The 15,413-nt window shown below is 41.7% G+C and overlaps 1 protein-coding gene across 2 annotated transcripts in view; it reads right to left on the reverse strand.

Moving 5' to 3' along the window:
• The window catches only part of LOC115225695 (glutamate--cysteine ligase catalytic subunit-like), a 94,649-nt gene that overhangs the window by 41,111 nt on the left and 38,125 nt on the right, over positions 1-15,413 (reverse strand). For both annotated transcript variants that reach the window (XM_036514543.1, XM_036514544.1), the window contains exons 5-9: positions 14,610-14,675; positions 12,647-12,763; positions 10,513-10,571; positions 8,545-8,762; positions 5,671-5,787 (exon numbers count right to left, since the gene is read on the reverse strand). In XM_036514543.1, coding sequence (XP_036370436.1) covers positions 5,671-5,787; positions 8,545-8,762; positions 10,513-10,571; positions 12,647-12,763; positions 14,610-14,675 — 577 coding nt within the window. The remainder of the gene's footprint in view (positions 1-5,670; positions 5,788-8,544; positions 8,763-10,512; positions 10,572-12,646; positions 12,764-14,609; positions 14,676-15,413) is intronic.

Below are 15,413 nucleotides of genomic sequence, written 5' to 3' on the forward strand. Positions count from 1 at the left end.
ATCATCCAAACGTGGCCAATGCCAGTGCCACCTGACTGGCTCCTGTGCCAGTGGAACATAAAAAGCATCATCCAAACGTGGCCAATGCCAGTGCCACCTGACTGGCTCCTGTGCCAGTGGCATGTAAAAAGCATCATCCAAATGTGGCCAATGCCAGTGCCACCTGACTGGCTCCTGTGCCAGTGGAACATAAAAAGCATCATCCAAACGTGGCCAATGCCAGTGCCACCTGACTGGCTCCTGTGCCAGTGGAACATAAAAAGCATCATCCAAACGTGGCCAATGCCAGTGCACCTGACTGGCTCCTGTGCCAGTGGAACATAAAAAGCATCATCCAAACGTGGCCAATGCCAGTGCCACCTGACTGGCTCCTGTGCCAGTGGCATGTAAAAAGCATCATCCAAATGTGGCCAATGCCAGTGCCACCTGACTGGCTCCTGTGCCAGTGGAACATAAAAAGCATCATCCAAACGTGGCCAATGCCAGTGCCACCTGACTGGCTCCTGTGCCAGTGGAACATAAAAAGCATCATCCAAACGTGGCCAATGCCAGTGCCACCTGACTGGCTCCTCCTGTGCCAGTGGAACATAAAAAGCATCATCCAAACGTGGCCAATGCCAGTGCCACCTGACTGGCTCCTGTGCCAGTGGAACATAAAAAGCATCATCCAACGTGGCCAATGCCAGTGCCACCTGACTGGCTCCTGTGCCAGTGGAACATAAAAAGCATCATCCAAACGTGGCCAATGCCAGTGCCACCTGACTGGCTCCTGTGCCAGTGGCATGTAAAAAGCATCATCCAAATGTGGCCAATGCCAGTGCCACCTGACTGGCTCCTGTGCCAGTGGAACATAAAAAGCATCATCCAAACGTGGCCAATGCCAGTGCCACCTGACTGGCTCCTGTGCCAGTGGAACATAAAAAGCATCATCCAAACGTGGCCAATGCCAGTGCCACCTGACTGGCTCCTGTGCCAGTGGACATAAAAAGCATCATCCAAACGTGGCCAATGCCAGTGCCACCTGACTGGCCTGTGCCAGTGGCATGTAAAAAGCATCATCCAAATGTGGCCAATGCCAGTGCCACCTGACTGGCTCCTGTGCCAGTGGAACATAAAAAGCATCATCCAAACGTGGCCAATGCCAGTGCCACCTGACTGGCTCCTGTGCCAGTGGCACATAAAAAGCATCATCCAAACGTGGCCAATGCCAGTGCCACCTGACTGGCTCCTGTGCCAGTGGAACATAAAAAGCATCATCCAAACGTGGCCAATGCCAGTGCCACCTGACTGGCTCCTGTGCCAGTGGAACATAAAAAGCATCATCCAAACGTGGCCAATGCCAGTGCCACCTGACTGGCTCCTGTGCCAGTGGCATGTAAAAAGCATCATCCAAATGTGGCCAATGCCAGTGCCACCTGACTGGCTCCTGTGCCAGTGGAACATAAAAAGCATCATCCAAACGTGGCCAATGCCAGTGCCACCTGACTGGCTCCTGTGCCAGTGGAACATAAAAAGCATCATCCAAACGTGGCCAATGCCAGTGCCACCTGACTGGCTCCTGTGCCAGTGGCATGTAAAAAGCATCATCCAAATGTGGCCAATACCAGTGCCACCTGACTGGCTCCTGTGCCAGTGGAACATAAAAACCATCATCCAAATGTGGCCAATGCCAGTGCCACCTGACTGGCTCCTGTGCCAGTGGGACATAAAAAGCATCATCCAAACGTGGCCAATGCCAGTGCCATCTGACTGGCTCCTGTGCCAGTGGCACATAAAAAGCATCATCCAAACGTGGCCAATGCCAGTGCCACCTGACTGCTCCTGTGCCAGTGGTGGAACATAAAAAGCATCATCCAAATGTGGCCAATGCCAGTGCCACCTGACTGGCTCCTGTGCCAGTGGGACATAAAAAGCATCATCCAAACGTGGCCAATGCCAGTGCCATCTGACTGGCTCCTGTGCCAGTGGCACATAAAAAGCATCATCCAAACGTGGCCAATGCCAGTGCCACCTGACTGGCTCCTGTGCCAGTGGAACATAAAAAGCATCATCCAAACGTGGCCAATGCCAGTGCCACCTGACTGGCTCCTGTGCCAGTGGCACATAAAAAGCATCATCCAAACGTGGCCAATGCCAGTGCCATCTGACTGGCTCCTGTGCCAGTGGCACATAAAAAGCATCATCCAAACGTGGCCAATGCCAGTGCCACCTGACTGGCTCCTGTGCCAGTGGAACATAAAAAGCATCATCCAAACGTGGCCAATGCCAGTGCCACCTGACTGCTCCTGTGCCAGTGGCACATAAAAAGCATCATCCAAACGTGGCCAATGCCAGTGCCATCTGACTGGCTCCTGTGCCAGTGGCACATAAAAAGCATCATCCAAACGTGGCCAATGCCAGTGCCACCTGACTGGCTCCTGTGCCAGTGGAACATAAAAAGCATCATCCAAACGTGGCCAATGCCAGTGCCACCTGACTGGCTCCTGTGCCAGTGGAACATAAAAAGCATCATCCAAACGTGGCCAATGCCAGTGCCACCTGACTGGCTCCTGTGCCAGTGGAACATAAAAAGCATCATCCAAACGTGGCCAATGCCAGTGCCATCTGACTGGCTCCTGTGCCAGTGGCACATAAAAAGCATCATCCAAATGTGGCCAATGCCAGTGCCACCTGACTGGCTCCTGTGCCAGTGGAACATAAAAAGCATCATCCAAACGTGGCCAATGCCAGTGCCATCTGACTGGCTCCTGTGCCAGTGGCACATAAAAAGCATCATCCAAACGTGGCCAATGCCAGTGCCACCTGACTGGCTCCTGTGCCAGTGAACATAAAAAGCATCATCCAAACGTGGCCAATGCCAGTGCCACCTGACTGGCTCCTGTGCCAGTGGCACATAAAAAGCATCATCCAAACGTGGCCAATGCCAGTGCCACCTGACTGGCTCCTGTGCCAGTGGCACATAAAAAGCATCATCCAAACGTGGCCAATGCCAGTGCCACCTGACTGGCTCCTGTGCCAGTGGCACATAAAAAGCATCATCCAAACGTGGCCAATGCCAGTGCCACCTGACTGGCTCCTGTGCCAGTGGAACATAAAAAGCATCATCCAAACGTGGCCAATGCCAGTGCCACCTGACTGGCTCCTGTGCCAGTGGCACATAAAAAGCATCATCCAAACGTGGCCAATGCCAGTGCCATCTGACTGGCTCCTGTGCCAGTGGCACATAAAAAGCATCATCCAAACGTGGCCAATGCCAGTGCCACCTGACTGGCTCCTGTGCCAGTGGAACATAAAAAGCATCATCCAAACGTGGCCAATGCCAGTGCCACCTGACTGGCTCCTGTGCCAGTGGCACATAAAAAGCATCATCCAAACGTGGCCAATGCCAGTGCCATCTGACTGGCTCCTGTGCCAGTGGAACATAAAAAGCATCATCCAAACGTGGCCAATGCCAGTGCCACCTGACTGGCTCCTTTGCCAGTGGCACATAAAAAGCATCATCCAAACGTGGCCAATGCCAGTGCCACCTGACTGGCTCCTGTGCCAGTGGCACATAAAAAGCATCATCCAAACGTGGCCAATGCCAGTGCCACCTGACTGGCTCCTGTGCCAGTGGCACATAAAAAGCATCATCCAAACGTGGCCAATGCCAGTGCCACCTGACTGGCTCCTGTGCCAGTGGAACATAAAAAGCATCATCCAAACGTGGCCAATGCCAGTGCCACCTGACTGGCTCCTGTGCCAGTGGCACATAAAAAGCATCATCCAAACGTGGCCAATGCCAGTGCCATCTGACTGGCTCCTGTGCCAGTGGCACATAAAAAGCATCATCCAAACGTGGCCAATGCCAGTGCCACCTGACTGGCTCCTGTGCCAGTGGAACATAAAAAGCATCATCCAAACGTGGCCAATGCCAGTGCCACCTGACTGGCTCCTGTGCCAGTGGCACATAAAAAGCATCATCCAAACGTGGCCAATGCCAGTGCCATCTGACTGGCTCCTGTGCCAGTGGAACATAAAAAGCATCATCCAAACGTGGCCAATGCCAGTGCCACCTGACTGGCTCCTTTGCCAGTGGAACATAAAAAGCATCATCCAAACGTGGCCAATGCCAGTGCCACCTGACTGGCTCCTGTGCCAGTGGCACATAAAAAGCATCATCCAAACGTGGCCAATGCCAGTGCCATCTGACTGGCTCCTGTGCCAGTGGCACATAAAAAGCATCATCCAAACGTGGCCAATGCCAGTGCCACCTGACTGGCTCCTGTGCCAGTGGAACATAAAAAGCATCATCCAAACGTGGCCAATGCCAGTGCCACCTGACTGGCTCCTGTGCCAGTGGCACATAAAAAGCATCATCCAACGTGGCCAATGCCAGTGCCACCTGACTGGCTCCTGTGCCAGTGGAACATAAAAAGCATCATCCAAACGTGCCAATGCCAGTGCCATCTGACTGGCTCCTGTGCCAGTGGCACATAAAAAGCATCATCCAAATGTGGCCAATGCCAGTGCCACCTGACTGGCTCCTGTGCCAGTGGAAAATAAAAAGCATCATCCAAACGTGGCCAATGCCAGTGCCATCTGACTGGCTCCTGTGCCAGTGGCACATAAAAAGCATCATCCAAACGTGGCCAATGCCAGTGCCACCTGACTGGCTCCTGTGCCAGTGGAACATAAAAAGCATCATCCAAACGTGGCCAATACCAGTGCCACCTGACTGGCTCCTGTGCCAGTGGCACATAAAAAGCATCATCCAAACGTGGCCAATGCCAGTGCCACCTGACTGGCTCCTGTGCCAGTGGAACATAAAAAGCATCATCCAAACGTGGCCAATGCCAGTGCCACCTGACTGGCTCCTGTGCCAGTGGAACATAAAAAGCATCATCCAACGTGGCCAATGCCAGTGCCACCTGACTGGCTCCTGTGCCAGTGGCACATAAAAAGCATCATCCAAACGTGGCCAATGCCAGTGCCACCTGACTGGCTCCTGTGCCAGTGGAACATAAAAAGCATCATCCAAACGTGGCCAATGCCAGTGCCACCTGACTGGCTCCTGTGCCAGTGGCACATAAAAAGCATCATCCAAACGTGGCCAATGCCAGTGCCACCTGACTGGCTCCTGTGCCAGTGGAACATAAAAAGCATCATCCAAACGTGGCCAATGCCAGTGCCACCTGACTGGCTCCTGTGCCAGTGGCACATAAAAAGCATCATCCAAATGTGGCCAATGCCAGTGCCATCTGACTGGCTCCTGTGCCAGTGGCACATAAAAAGCATCATCCAAATGTGGCCAATGCCAGTGCCATCTGACTGGCTCCTGTGCCAGTGGCATGTAAAAAGCACCATTCAAAAGTGGTTGATGCCAGTACTGCCTGACTGGCTCCAAAGCCGGTGGCATGTAAAAAGCACCCACTACACTCTCGGAGTGGTTGGCATTAGTAAGGACATCCAGCTTGCCAGATAAGACTGGAGCCTGGTGCAGCCTACTGACTTGCCAGTCCTCAGTCAAACCGTCCAACCCATCCAGCATGGAAAAACGGACATTAAACAATGATAATGATGATGATGATTATTTAAAATGACTTTTACTAAGAAGTTAGAGAAAATACTTTTATGCATTTCTTTTACAGTTTTTATTTTACAGAGTGAGGCAGATATATTGAAACTTACTTCTAAACCCCGTTCTTGTCTGGTACGGTCATCACAAGACTGAGAAATAGTACACCAGCGACAGTCGGTATCAGACAAAAGTCCTCGATAAACTGGAGCAGCTGCTGTTAGAGCTAACTGGAAATTAAAATTTTAAAAATTCATTCGTTAACGATTACATGAAACACCATAAAACAATGTATAATAAGCAATTAAAGATAAAAATTAAATTTTAAAATTAGAGGTATGTATAATAGTTTCTGCTTTAGGCATAAGGCAAATAATCTTGCTGGTGGAAGAGCTGGTACCATCAGTTTCAGTACATGTCTGTTATTTTTATATCATCAACCCAGAATTGATAACTGGTAAACTTGACCCTGGTGATATTTGAACTCAGAAAAAAAAAATACTAGAAGGAATACAACAGGGAATTTCTTCCAATGCTTTAATGATCCTACCTTTGGAGTTAGAATTAATGTAACACAATATTTTCTCTATAAATCTATAGAAAGAAGTTATTACATCTATGGGGAATAGATGAGATAATATAATAACTCTCTCTCTCTCTCTCTCTTTTTCTTTTGTTTTCTATTCATCTCTCCAGCTCTCTTTTTCTCTCTCTCTCCCACTCTGCTTATCTCTCACTCTATCTCTCCCACGATATACATATATATATATATATATATATATACTAGCAGTATCGCTCAGCGTTGCTCGGGTTTGTAGGGGAAATAACTATATAAGCATTTTTAGATAGTTACTTCCCTTATATAAACCGAGCAAAAAAATGCATTAAAAATGTGGAAAAATTATGGTAATTTTTTTTTTTAAATCGTAGACTCATCATAGACACGCGCTAATAAGGGCTTGATATGAATCACGACTATAAGATACCCACTTTTGGTTAAACTGCACCACAAAATGTGGGAATAGTTAGGAATCTAAATCGGAGTAGACTGACACACACACAACTTCAGTTTTATATATAAAGATATATCCCACTCTTTTTATCTCTCTCTCTCTCCCACTCTATTTATCTCTCTCTCTCTCACCCTCTCTCTCTTTCTCTCCCTCTCTGTTGAGCATATTTCTCTTTATGTCTATGAAGAGTTCAGTTGATAAATTTTAATGTCTTTCACTCATCCTCTCTTCCTCTATCCTTTCTATGTTTATAGTTCTGCACACACACCGAAAAGTATTGTTGCCAAAACAAACTGAATACCCAGTCAGCCGTGCCAAATCGTCTCATTATTTTCATACAACACAGTGTGTTATATATTCTATGATAAAGTTTAATCTAAGTTTGTATGTGCAGAGCTATTTGAAACTTAAATTGCTTGAAAAATAACCAGTATTTTGGCACTTCATGTGTATTCCCATTTCTGTTATTTTCCTCGTATCATTTGGTATGAAAACATATTTTGTATATGTCACAAAGTACATACGGAAGCAAAACAAACATAAATGTCTTGTTTATCAATTATTTAGTTACATTATTTTACATACGTTTCATTAACAAAGAATGACTGTTAATTACAATGTGTAAATTACATAATTAAAATGCATTCTTAATTATTCAGAAATATGTAGCCTTTACATGTAATATTATTGGTTGTAGTTGGTGCTTATCCCTTTGCAGTTCAATAATCCAATAATGCTACGAATAAGGTTTGAAGATTAGATATTACATTTTGAAAATAGAAATATCATTATTTCTAAATCTCTCTAAAGGAGACTATGGCAGCAGTCCATTACAAGCTTCAAACAGGGGAGGGCATCAGTTTCCCACGCTGGCTCAAGCATCAACAGACTAGTTTCAGAGTATTTACCCCTTATCAATGCAGAGCAGCCAAACCCAGCAGGTATCACTGTTGATTATCTGTTTGAAGGTTTATTTATATTCAGTGGAATACATCCACTGGTTTTTAAAGATAGAAATATTATTATTTCTAAATCTCTCTAAGAGAGACTACGGCAGCAGTAATGGATATTAATAGTTATCGCCAATCTAACATGGCAGTCCAGGAAAATAAGACGAATGCTGCCATTGATTAATTTCAAGAAGCCATTGCCTAGCGATGCCTGCTGTATTCAGCTACTCCACATTGATAAGGGGCAAGTATCTCAAAACTAGTCTGTGGATGTTTGAGCCAGCATGAGGGAGCTGATGACCTCCCCTATTCGAAGGTTGTAATGGACACAAGTTCATGTGTCACATAGCTAGCTAGAAGCAATGGCCTCTCTGAGCTAATCAATGGCAGATTCATCCTGTTTTCCTGGACTGCCATGTTAGCTTGACGATAACTATTAATACATTTTGATTGTGCAGCAAATAATCGTTTTTTGTTAATGAAACATACGTAAGGTGGTGCATCTAAATATCTTATAAGCAATTGCATGGCTCATGTTTTGTTTGTTTGTGTGTGTGTGTCTTGACAGTCTACTCTGTGTGTGTGCATGCATATGTGTATGTGTATATGCATGTGTGTGTGTGCATGCACGCATGTGTGTTGACAGTCTGCTTTATGGTCACATTATGTTGTTTGACGGTGTACTTTGACAGTGTAGTTTGACAATGTAGTCAATGTTGATAATATAATGACTGTTAAAAGTATTTATCTGGTGGAAGTATGTATGGTATATGTTGGAAATATATATAAACAGTATAGTTTATGTTGATATTCTAGTTTATACTGACAATATAATATTTGTTAATAGTGCAACATATTTTGTAAGGTTATCTATGTTGACAGAATATATTAATAATGTACAGTTAAATGCCTGGTTTAAAACAGTTAACGATGTAGTATTCTGTTAAACTTCAGAATCTAAGCGCTACTGAAAATATAATTTCTGCTGATATCTTAACAAAAGGATAAATAAAGTGATGCCAACCATAATTGGAGTAAGAGGTACCAGATTATCATAAAGATAAGCAGCTTCTTTTATATCAGCAGCTTGAAATGTAACTTGGAGGGAACAGCAACCAGCCCCAAATGTAAAGGAATCCATGTAAATATGGCCTGGTTTCAATGATTTCTTCATCTCTTCATTGTTGCCATATTCAGACAAGTCTTCCCCGTATGGCATCATGGTATTTTTATCTTTATAAACTGAAACAACAATTTTTTTTTCTTTTTTGAGACAAAATCAATTACAAAATAAGTTAAATGATATTTTGAAATGTATCATGCTTTGCATAAATTAACATATATAATTACATTATCATGTTGCTTAAAAAAATATTAAAAAATATATTTCAAGGAAATAATGGTTTGAGCAAAAGATCTGAAATGTTGGCACCATGTATACATGATAGTAAATATCTTTTGTGTGATGATGATAAGTACCAGCCCCTTTGAATATATATGTATATATGCGGAATTTAGGTTAGTTAAAATATGTTTGTAACATATTTCAACAACTTCAACAGGAATATTCACTGCAGTTACCGTGGAGAAAAATTTGTCTCTTATGGTAAAAGTTTTAAATTACAATTTATTTTATAAGCTGAAATCTGTCAATTATATGTTAACTAACCTAAAGTTCACTTACCCCTAAACACTTCTTGATGCTGATACAACTGGATATACATGTGTGTGTATATATATATATATATATATATATATATGAGAGAGAGAGATAAGGGGAGAGGTAAATGAAGGGATAAGCGAATTAGACTAATGAATATATAAAGTGTATTAAATACATGAATTGAACTCAGAACATAAAGAATTTGAACTCAGAATTTGAATTCAGAACGTAAAGACAGATGAAATACCGCTAAGCATTTCGCCTGACGTGCTAACGTTTCTGCCAGTTGGCCACCTTATGTGTATATGCATACATGCATATAACCTTTAAAGATACACTTAACATAAACATCGGTGATATATATTTTGTGGCATCTTGGGCAAGTGTCTTCTACTATAGCCTCGGGCCGACCAAAGCCTTGTGAATGGATTTAATAGATGGAAACTGAAAGAAGCCCATCGTATATATGTGTGTGTATATATATATATATATATATATATATATATATATATATATATGTATATATATATATATATATATATATATATATATATGTATGTATGTATGTGTGTGTGTATGTTTGTGTGTCTGTGTTTGTCCCCCCCAACCATCGCTTGACAACCGATGTTGGTGTGTTTACATCCCCATAACATAGCGGTCCAGCAAAAGAGACTGATAGAGTAAGTATTAGGCTTACAATGAATAAGTTCTGGGGTCGATTTGCTTGACAAAAGGCGATACTCCAGCATGGCCGCAGTCAAATGACTGAAACAAGTAAAAGCGTACAGAGCATAACACTGGTTTCAAATTTGGCACAAGGCCAGCAATTTCGAAGGGGAGGGGGTAAGTCGATTACATCAATGTCAGTGCTTCACTAGTACTTCTTTTATTGACACCGAAAGGATGAAAGGCAAAGTTGACCTTGGCTGATTTTCAATTTGAAACGTAAAGACAGATGAAATGTTGTTAAGCATATTGCCCTGCATGCTAAGAATTCTACCAGCTGGTATCCTTAGTATGGATTAATAATTGAATGACAAAAGAATATGAGTTATGTAATCGCTATCATTGGTTTACAACTGTTTCAGCTGTAAGGATATGTGCACCTTGAGCTGAGAACCAGTCATACATCCTATAGCTTCATCAGAGCCTTAACATGAAGATTTTCTTTATAGATGAAATTGTTGAAATAACTGGAACATTTTCACAATAGTAGCATGATGGTGATCATTTAAGGGTTGTAAAAAAGTTTGTAGAATTATTTATATTTTTATGTTGTGATGTCTTATTTATAAGAAAAAGAAGCTATTTCATTTTCAGTATACTCACGCGGTACATTGGTTGCAGTTCTTTCTTTCCTTCTGTACACCATATTTTTAATTCGATCTCTTGATTGGGAAAATATGAAATATTTAATATGTGAAAATTTTATAATTTTGAAGATAGGGGTTATATTTTAATTCTTTTTTGATAAAAAAGCTGGCTGCAATCTCTACACATTCAATAATACAATTAATTATATACATACATACATACATACATACATACATACATACATACATACATACATACATACATATATACATACATATATATATCACCATCATCATCATCATCATTTAACGTCCGTTTTCCATGCTAGCATGGGTTGGACGGTTCGATCGGGGTCTGGTAAGCCATGGAGGCTGCACCAGGCTCTAGTTTATTTGGCAGTGTTTCTACAGCTGGATGCCCTTCCTAACGCCAACCACTCCGTGAGTGTAGTGGGTGCTTTTTACATGCCACCGGCACAGGGGCCAGAGCATGCTGGCAAACGGCCATGATCGGTTGGTGCTTTTACGTGTCACCGACACAGGTGTCTTAACTACAATTTCCATTTGAATTTTTATTTTGATGTTGACATACTTGACTCAACAGGTCTCCTCAAGAACAGCGGGTCACTCTACAATCCAAGGTTAGCACAGCAGGTCGTCCTGCGAGCCATGAACTCACTTCATTTGTCGGGTCTTCAAAGTCACAGCATATCTCCAGAGGTCTCGGTCTTTCATCATAGCCTCTGTGAAGCTCAAAGTATGAATGTCATGCTTGACCACCTCATCCCATGTCTTCCAGGGTCTACCTCTACCCCAGATTCCTTCAACAGTTTGGGAGTGGTACTTCACACATCCGTCCGTAGTACATGACTATACCAATGCAATCATCTCTCCTGCATGCTGCATCCAATGCTTCTTTTGCGCAACAGTTCTTTCAGGACGCTTACACTCTGTCATGTGTGTGCACACTGACATTACACATCCAGTGGATCATGCTAGCTTCATTTCTTTCAAGTACACGCATGTTCTCTGCAGTCACGACCCATGTTTCACTACCGTGAAGCTTGGCAGTTCGCACACATGCATCGTACAATCTACCTTTCACTCTGAACGAGAGACCCTTTGTCACCAGTAGAAGAAGCTTCCTAAACTTTGCCCAGGTTATTCTTATTCTATTGGTAACACTCTCTGAGCATCCACACCTGCTACTAACTTGGTCACCTAGGTAGCAGAAACTATCAACTTCTTCTAGTTTCTCCCCAAGGAGTGTAATGGAATCTATTTTCTGAGTATCAATGGTGGCTATTGCCCCTGTGCATCTGCCACACATGAAAGCTATTTTCTCGGTTAATCTTACTTTGATGTTACTGTACCTCTTATGTGTCCATAGCTTACACTGGGTACATCTTTTGGAGTTTCTACCTACACCTTTTCTACAGATCGAGCAGGGCCACCTACATGAAGGGGTGTGTGGTGAGTTTGCCTTCCTACTTACTAGAACTTTGGTCTTTGCTACATTGACTCTAAGTCCTTTTGATTCTAAACCTAGCTTCCACACACGAAATTTCTTCTCTAGTTCCAGTAGCGTTTCTGCTACGAGGGCTAGGTCATCAGCATAAAGGAGCTCCCAGGGACAACCCGTCTTAAATTCCTCTGTTATTGCCTGGAGGACTATGATGAATAGAAGGGGACTGAGGGCTGAGGCTTGGTGGACGCCAACTTCTACCCGGAATTCTTCACTGTACTCACTGCCAATCCTAACCTTACTAACAGCCTCTCAGTAGAGGGCTTGTACAGCCCTTATTAACCATTCGTCAATCTCCAGTTTCCGCATCGCCCACCAGATAAGGGATCGGGGGACCCTGTCAAAGGCTTTCTGCAAGTCCACAAAAGCTAACTATAGGGGTTTATCTTTGGCTAGGTATATATATATATATATATATATTTGGCTAGGTATATATATATATATATATATATATATATATATATTGAGAGAGAGAGAGAGAGAGAGATGGAGATCAGAATTAAAATGTGGTACAGAGAAATTCAGATTCATGTTACGATCATTTCAGTAAACAAATTTTTTTTTTGTTCAATTATATAGAGATGTAATTGACGCAATGTGTAACACATGTAATAAAATGTCATACCTATATACAGGATGCTGGAAACACAGTGCAGCATCTGCTATGAAAACTGATTGGTGAATTTCAGTTACATGTTTGTTTGCTTCATAAGAGGGAAAAGTGAAATTAGGACAACCCAATCTGAAAGAGGAAAACAAAGTTTAAACTAATGAAAACCAGTTATAATTAATATTTTGTTTTGTTATGGATTTTTATATAAAACTCCACATTTTTTGTAAATTTAATGTAATATCTCATTGTTATCATCATCATCATCATCATCGTCAACATTATTATTATTATTATCATCATCATTAAGGTGGCGAGTTGGCATAATCGTTAGCACACCGTGCAAAATGCTTAGCTGCATTTCGTCTGTCTTTACGTTCTGAGTTCAAATTCCACCGAGGTTGACTTTGCCTTTCATTCTTTCGGGGTTGATGATTAAAGACCAGTTATACACTGGTGTCGATGTATTCGACTATCCCCCTCCCCCAAAATGCCAGGCCTTGTGCCTATAGTAGAAAAGATTATTATTATTATTATTATTATTATTATTATTGGGTGAGAGAGCAGCACATGCCAACAAAGTGACACTGTGGTACAAATATACAAAGCCCAGTATACCCATCATGATTACCCGTCTGATAAGAGTACACCAGGCACATGCATCACAACCATATGTGTCCAACATGGTGATCTCATATCAAGATAAACAGCACATGACCTTGCAGGTGGGGAGCCCAGTTAGAATTTTCTTCTGGTCGAGTAACCCTTCCCACTCAAAATGTCCTTGAATAAGGGTTGTTTGAGGATGTTGATCAAAGCACTCATGTTTCCAAATGTGAATTATTCAAACTCCAAAGAATTCCTCTCAACACATGGCTATGATGCTCCCCCACTACTTCTACTCATGATCAGAGATGCACATATCAACAGCCACTAAGGGACATGGTCAACTGGTTAAGATCAAGCAACTGACAAGCAAATCTGTGGTATTGAGCAGAATATTTACTGTAGCCCATCTTTTATACCAAGACAAAACAATGTACATGATAAAAAAAGCAAAAGAAGAAAAGAAAATCGATTGTATATAATTCCTAAATGTATAATTATATTGTATATAATTCCTAGATCAACTAGTTTTATGCTCTTGAGTTATGCTGTATTGAGAAGCCCATATAAGAGTGAAATAACTTCATCTACAGCTACTAGGACACTAATGAGATGCAGCACAGAATTTTGCCAGTGAAGAGGTCACAGTCTCAAAGCGACGAAAATATTTTGGCAAATTAAATTTAAATGTTGAAGTGAATCTGTTTTTGTGTGTTTCTTAAATGGCTTATAAACACTTTCCACGCTGCAATTGTTTTCGTTCCAGCACACGATCTCAGATCAGGTCACTTGCTATGCAAATACATCTCCGTAATACTAGAACACTCAAAATGAGGGGGGAAAATGAATGATATGGAAATATTATTTCATATGTTCTCTCATTCATAAGAAAAAGATATCTCATAATAATAATAATAATAATAAAGCAAAAAGAAATTATGAACTCTGAGTGGCTCTCTCCCCATAAAGGGAAACTTCACCCTCCCTTCTATTTCTTAGTAAACTCTCTTTCTTTCCCTTTCTTACTAAGAAAGCAATTGTAGGTGTCAGCACCAACAGTCACCAGTGAAATTCCCCATGAGTATGTTAGAAAATATACATAAATACATAGTCATAAAAATATACAAAATTGTTTGCACAAATAATCCGTACAAAAAATTTACCATATTTTAACGTGTGTAAGGAACCCCCTAATTTGTGGGGAGAGACTTCAAATTTGGACATATTTTGTAAAGGATTATAATATTATCCATGTATAAGAAACTTCCATATTTTTAACCTAATTTTTCACAAAAGTGGGTTCCTTATACACGTTAAAATATGGTACATTAAAAAGGAAATACGTGGCTATTAACTTCAAGATTTCACTTACCTGGGAAAAGCTGTTAAAGTAACCAGACTTTGGTCTGGGCCCAACAATTGCTTTATTGATTTACGTCTGAAATATTAACAAGATGGATTCTTGATGTAAGTGTCAGGAAACTGAACAAAATAGATTTCATACATTGGTACATTTTGGTTATCTCACCCCCATTAAAAATTGGGTTATCTCCCCCAGTTTTATGAGAAATATCCATGTTTGGTTATATCCCTCAACTAAGAAAATTTTTTAACCCTCATTAAAAGAAAAAAAACAGAAAAAAATTTAAAAACATGAAAAGTGTAAAGATGAAACATCTTATTGAATCTGATAACAAATCATACCAAGCCTATGGAGAAGACCAATGTGTTGAAGTGTTGAATCAATAGAATCTAACCCTTTCAATCCAATCTCTTGTCGCCACATAAACTCAATTTTTAGTGGGGAGATACCCCAATTTTTTAATGGCGATTTTTTAATGGAGGTGAGATAACAAAACAGTACCCATACATTTTATAGTCGGAAAGTAACAACATAAAACAACAATAAATAGGAAAAAATGATATGCTGCAGTTGTTTAGCTGAAGGTAAGACTAGAAGGAGAAGACCAGGGATAAAAATGTTTCAACCTGTATAATTTTTGTAAATCATAGGTGATGTTCACCAATGTATCACTCACACTCTATATTTAAGAAATGCCTCAGGGATTTAGAAGTTTGTTTACAACCACAAGGTTTTGTGTTCAATACCACTACATGCAACAATCGGAAATTGTTGGTGTCACCTTAACACTTGTCCATAATGGACAAGTGTCAA

The sequence above is a fragment of the Octopus sinensis genome, linkage group LG28 (genome assembly GCF_006345805.1).
Source record: "Octopus sinensis linkage group LG28, ASM634580v1, whole genome shotgun sequence".
Lineage (NCBI taxonomy): Eukaryota > Metazoa > Mollusca > Cephalopoda > Octopoda > Octopodidae > Octopus > Octopus sinensis.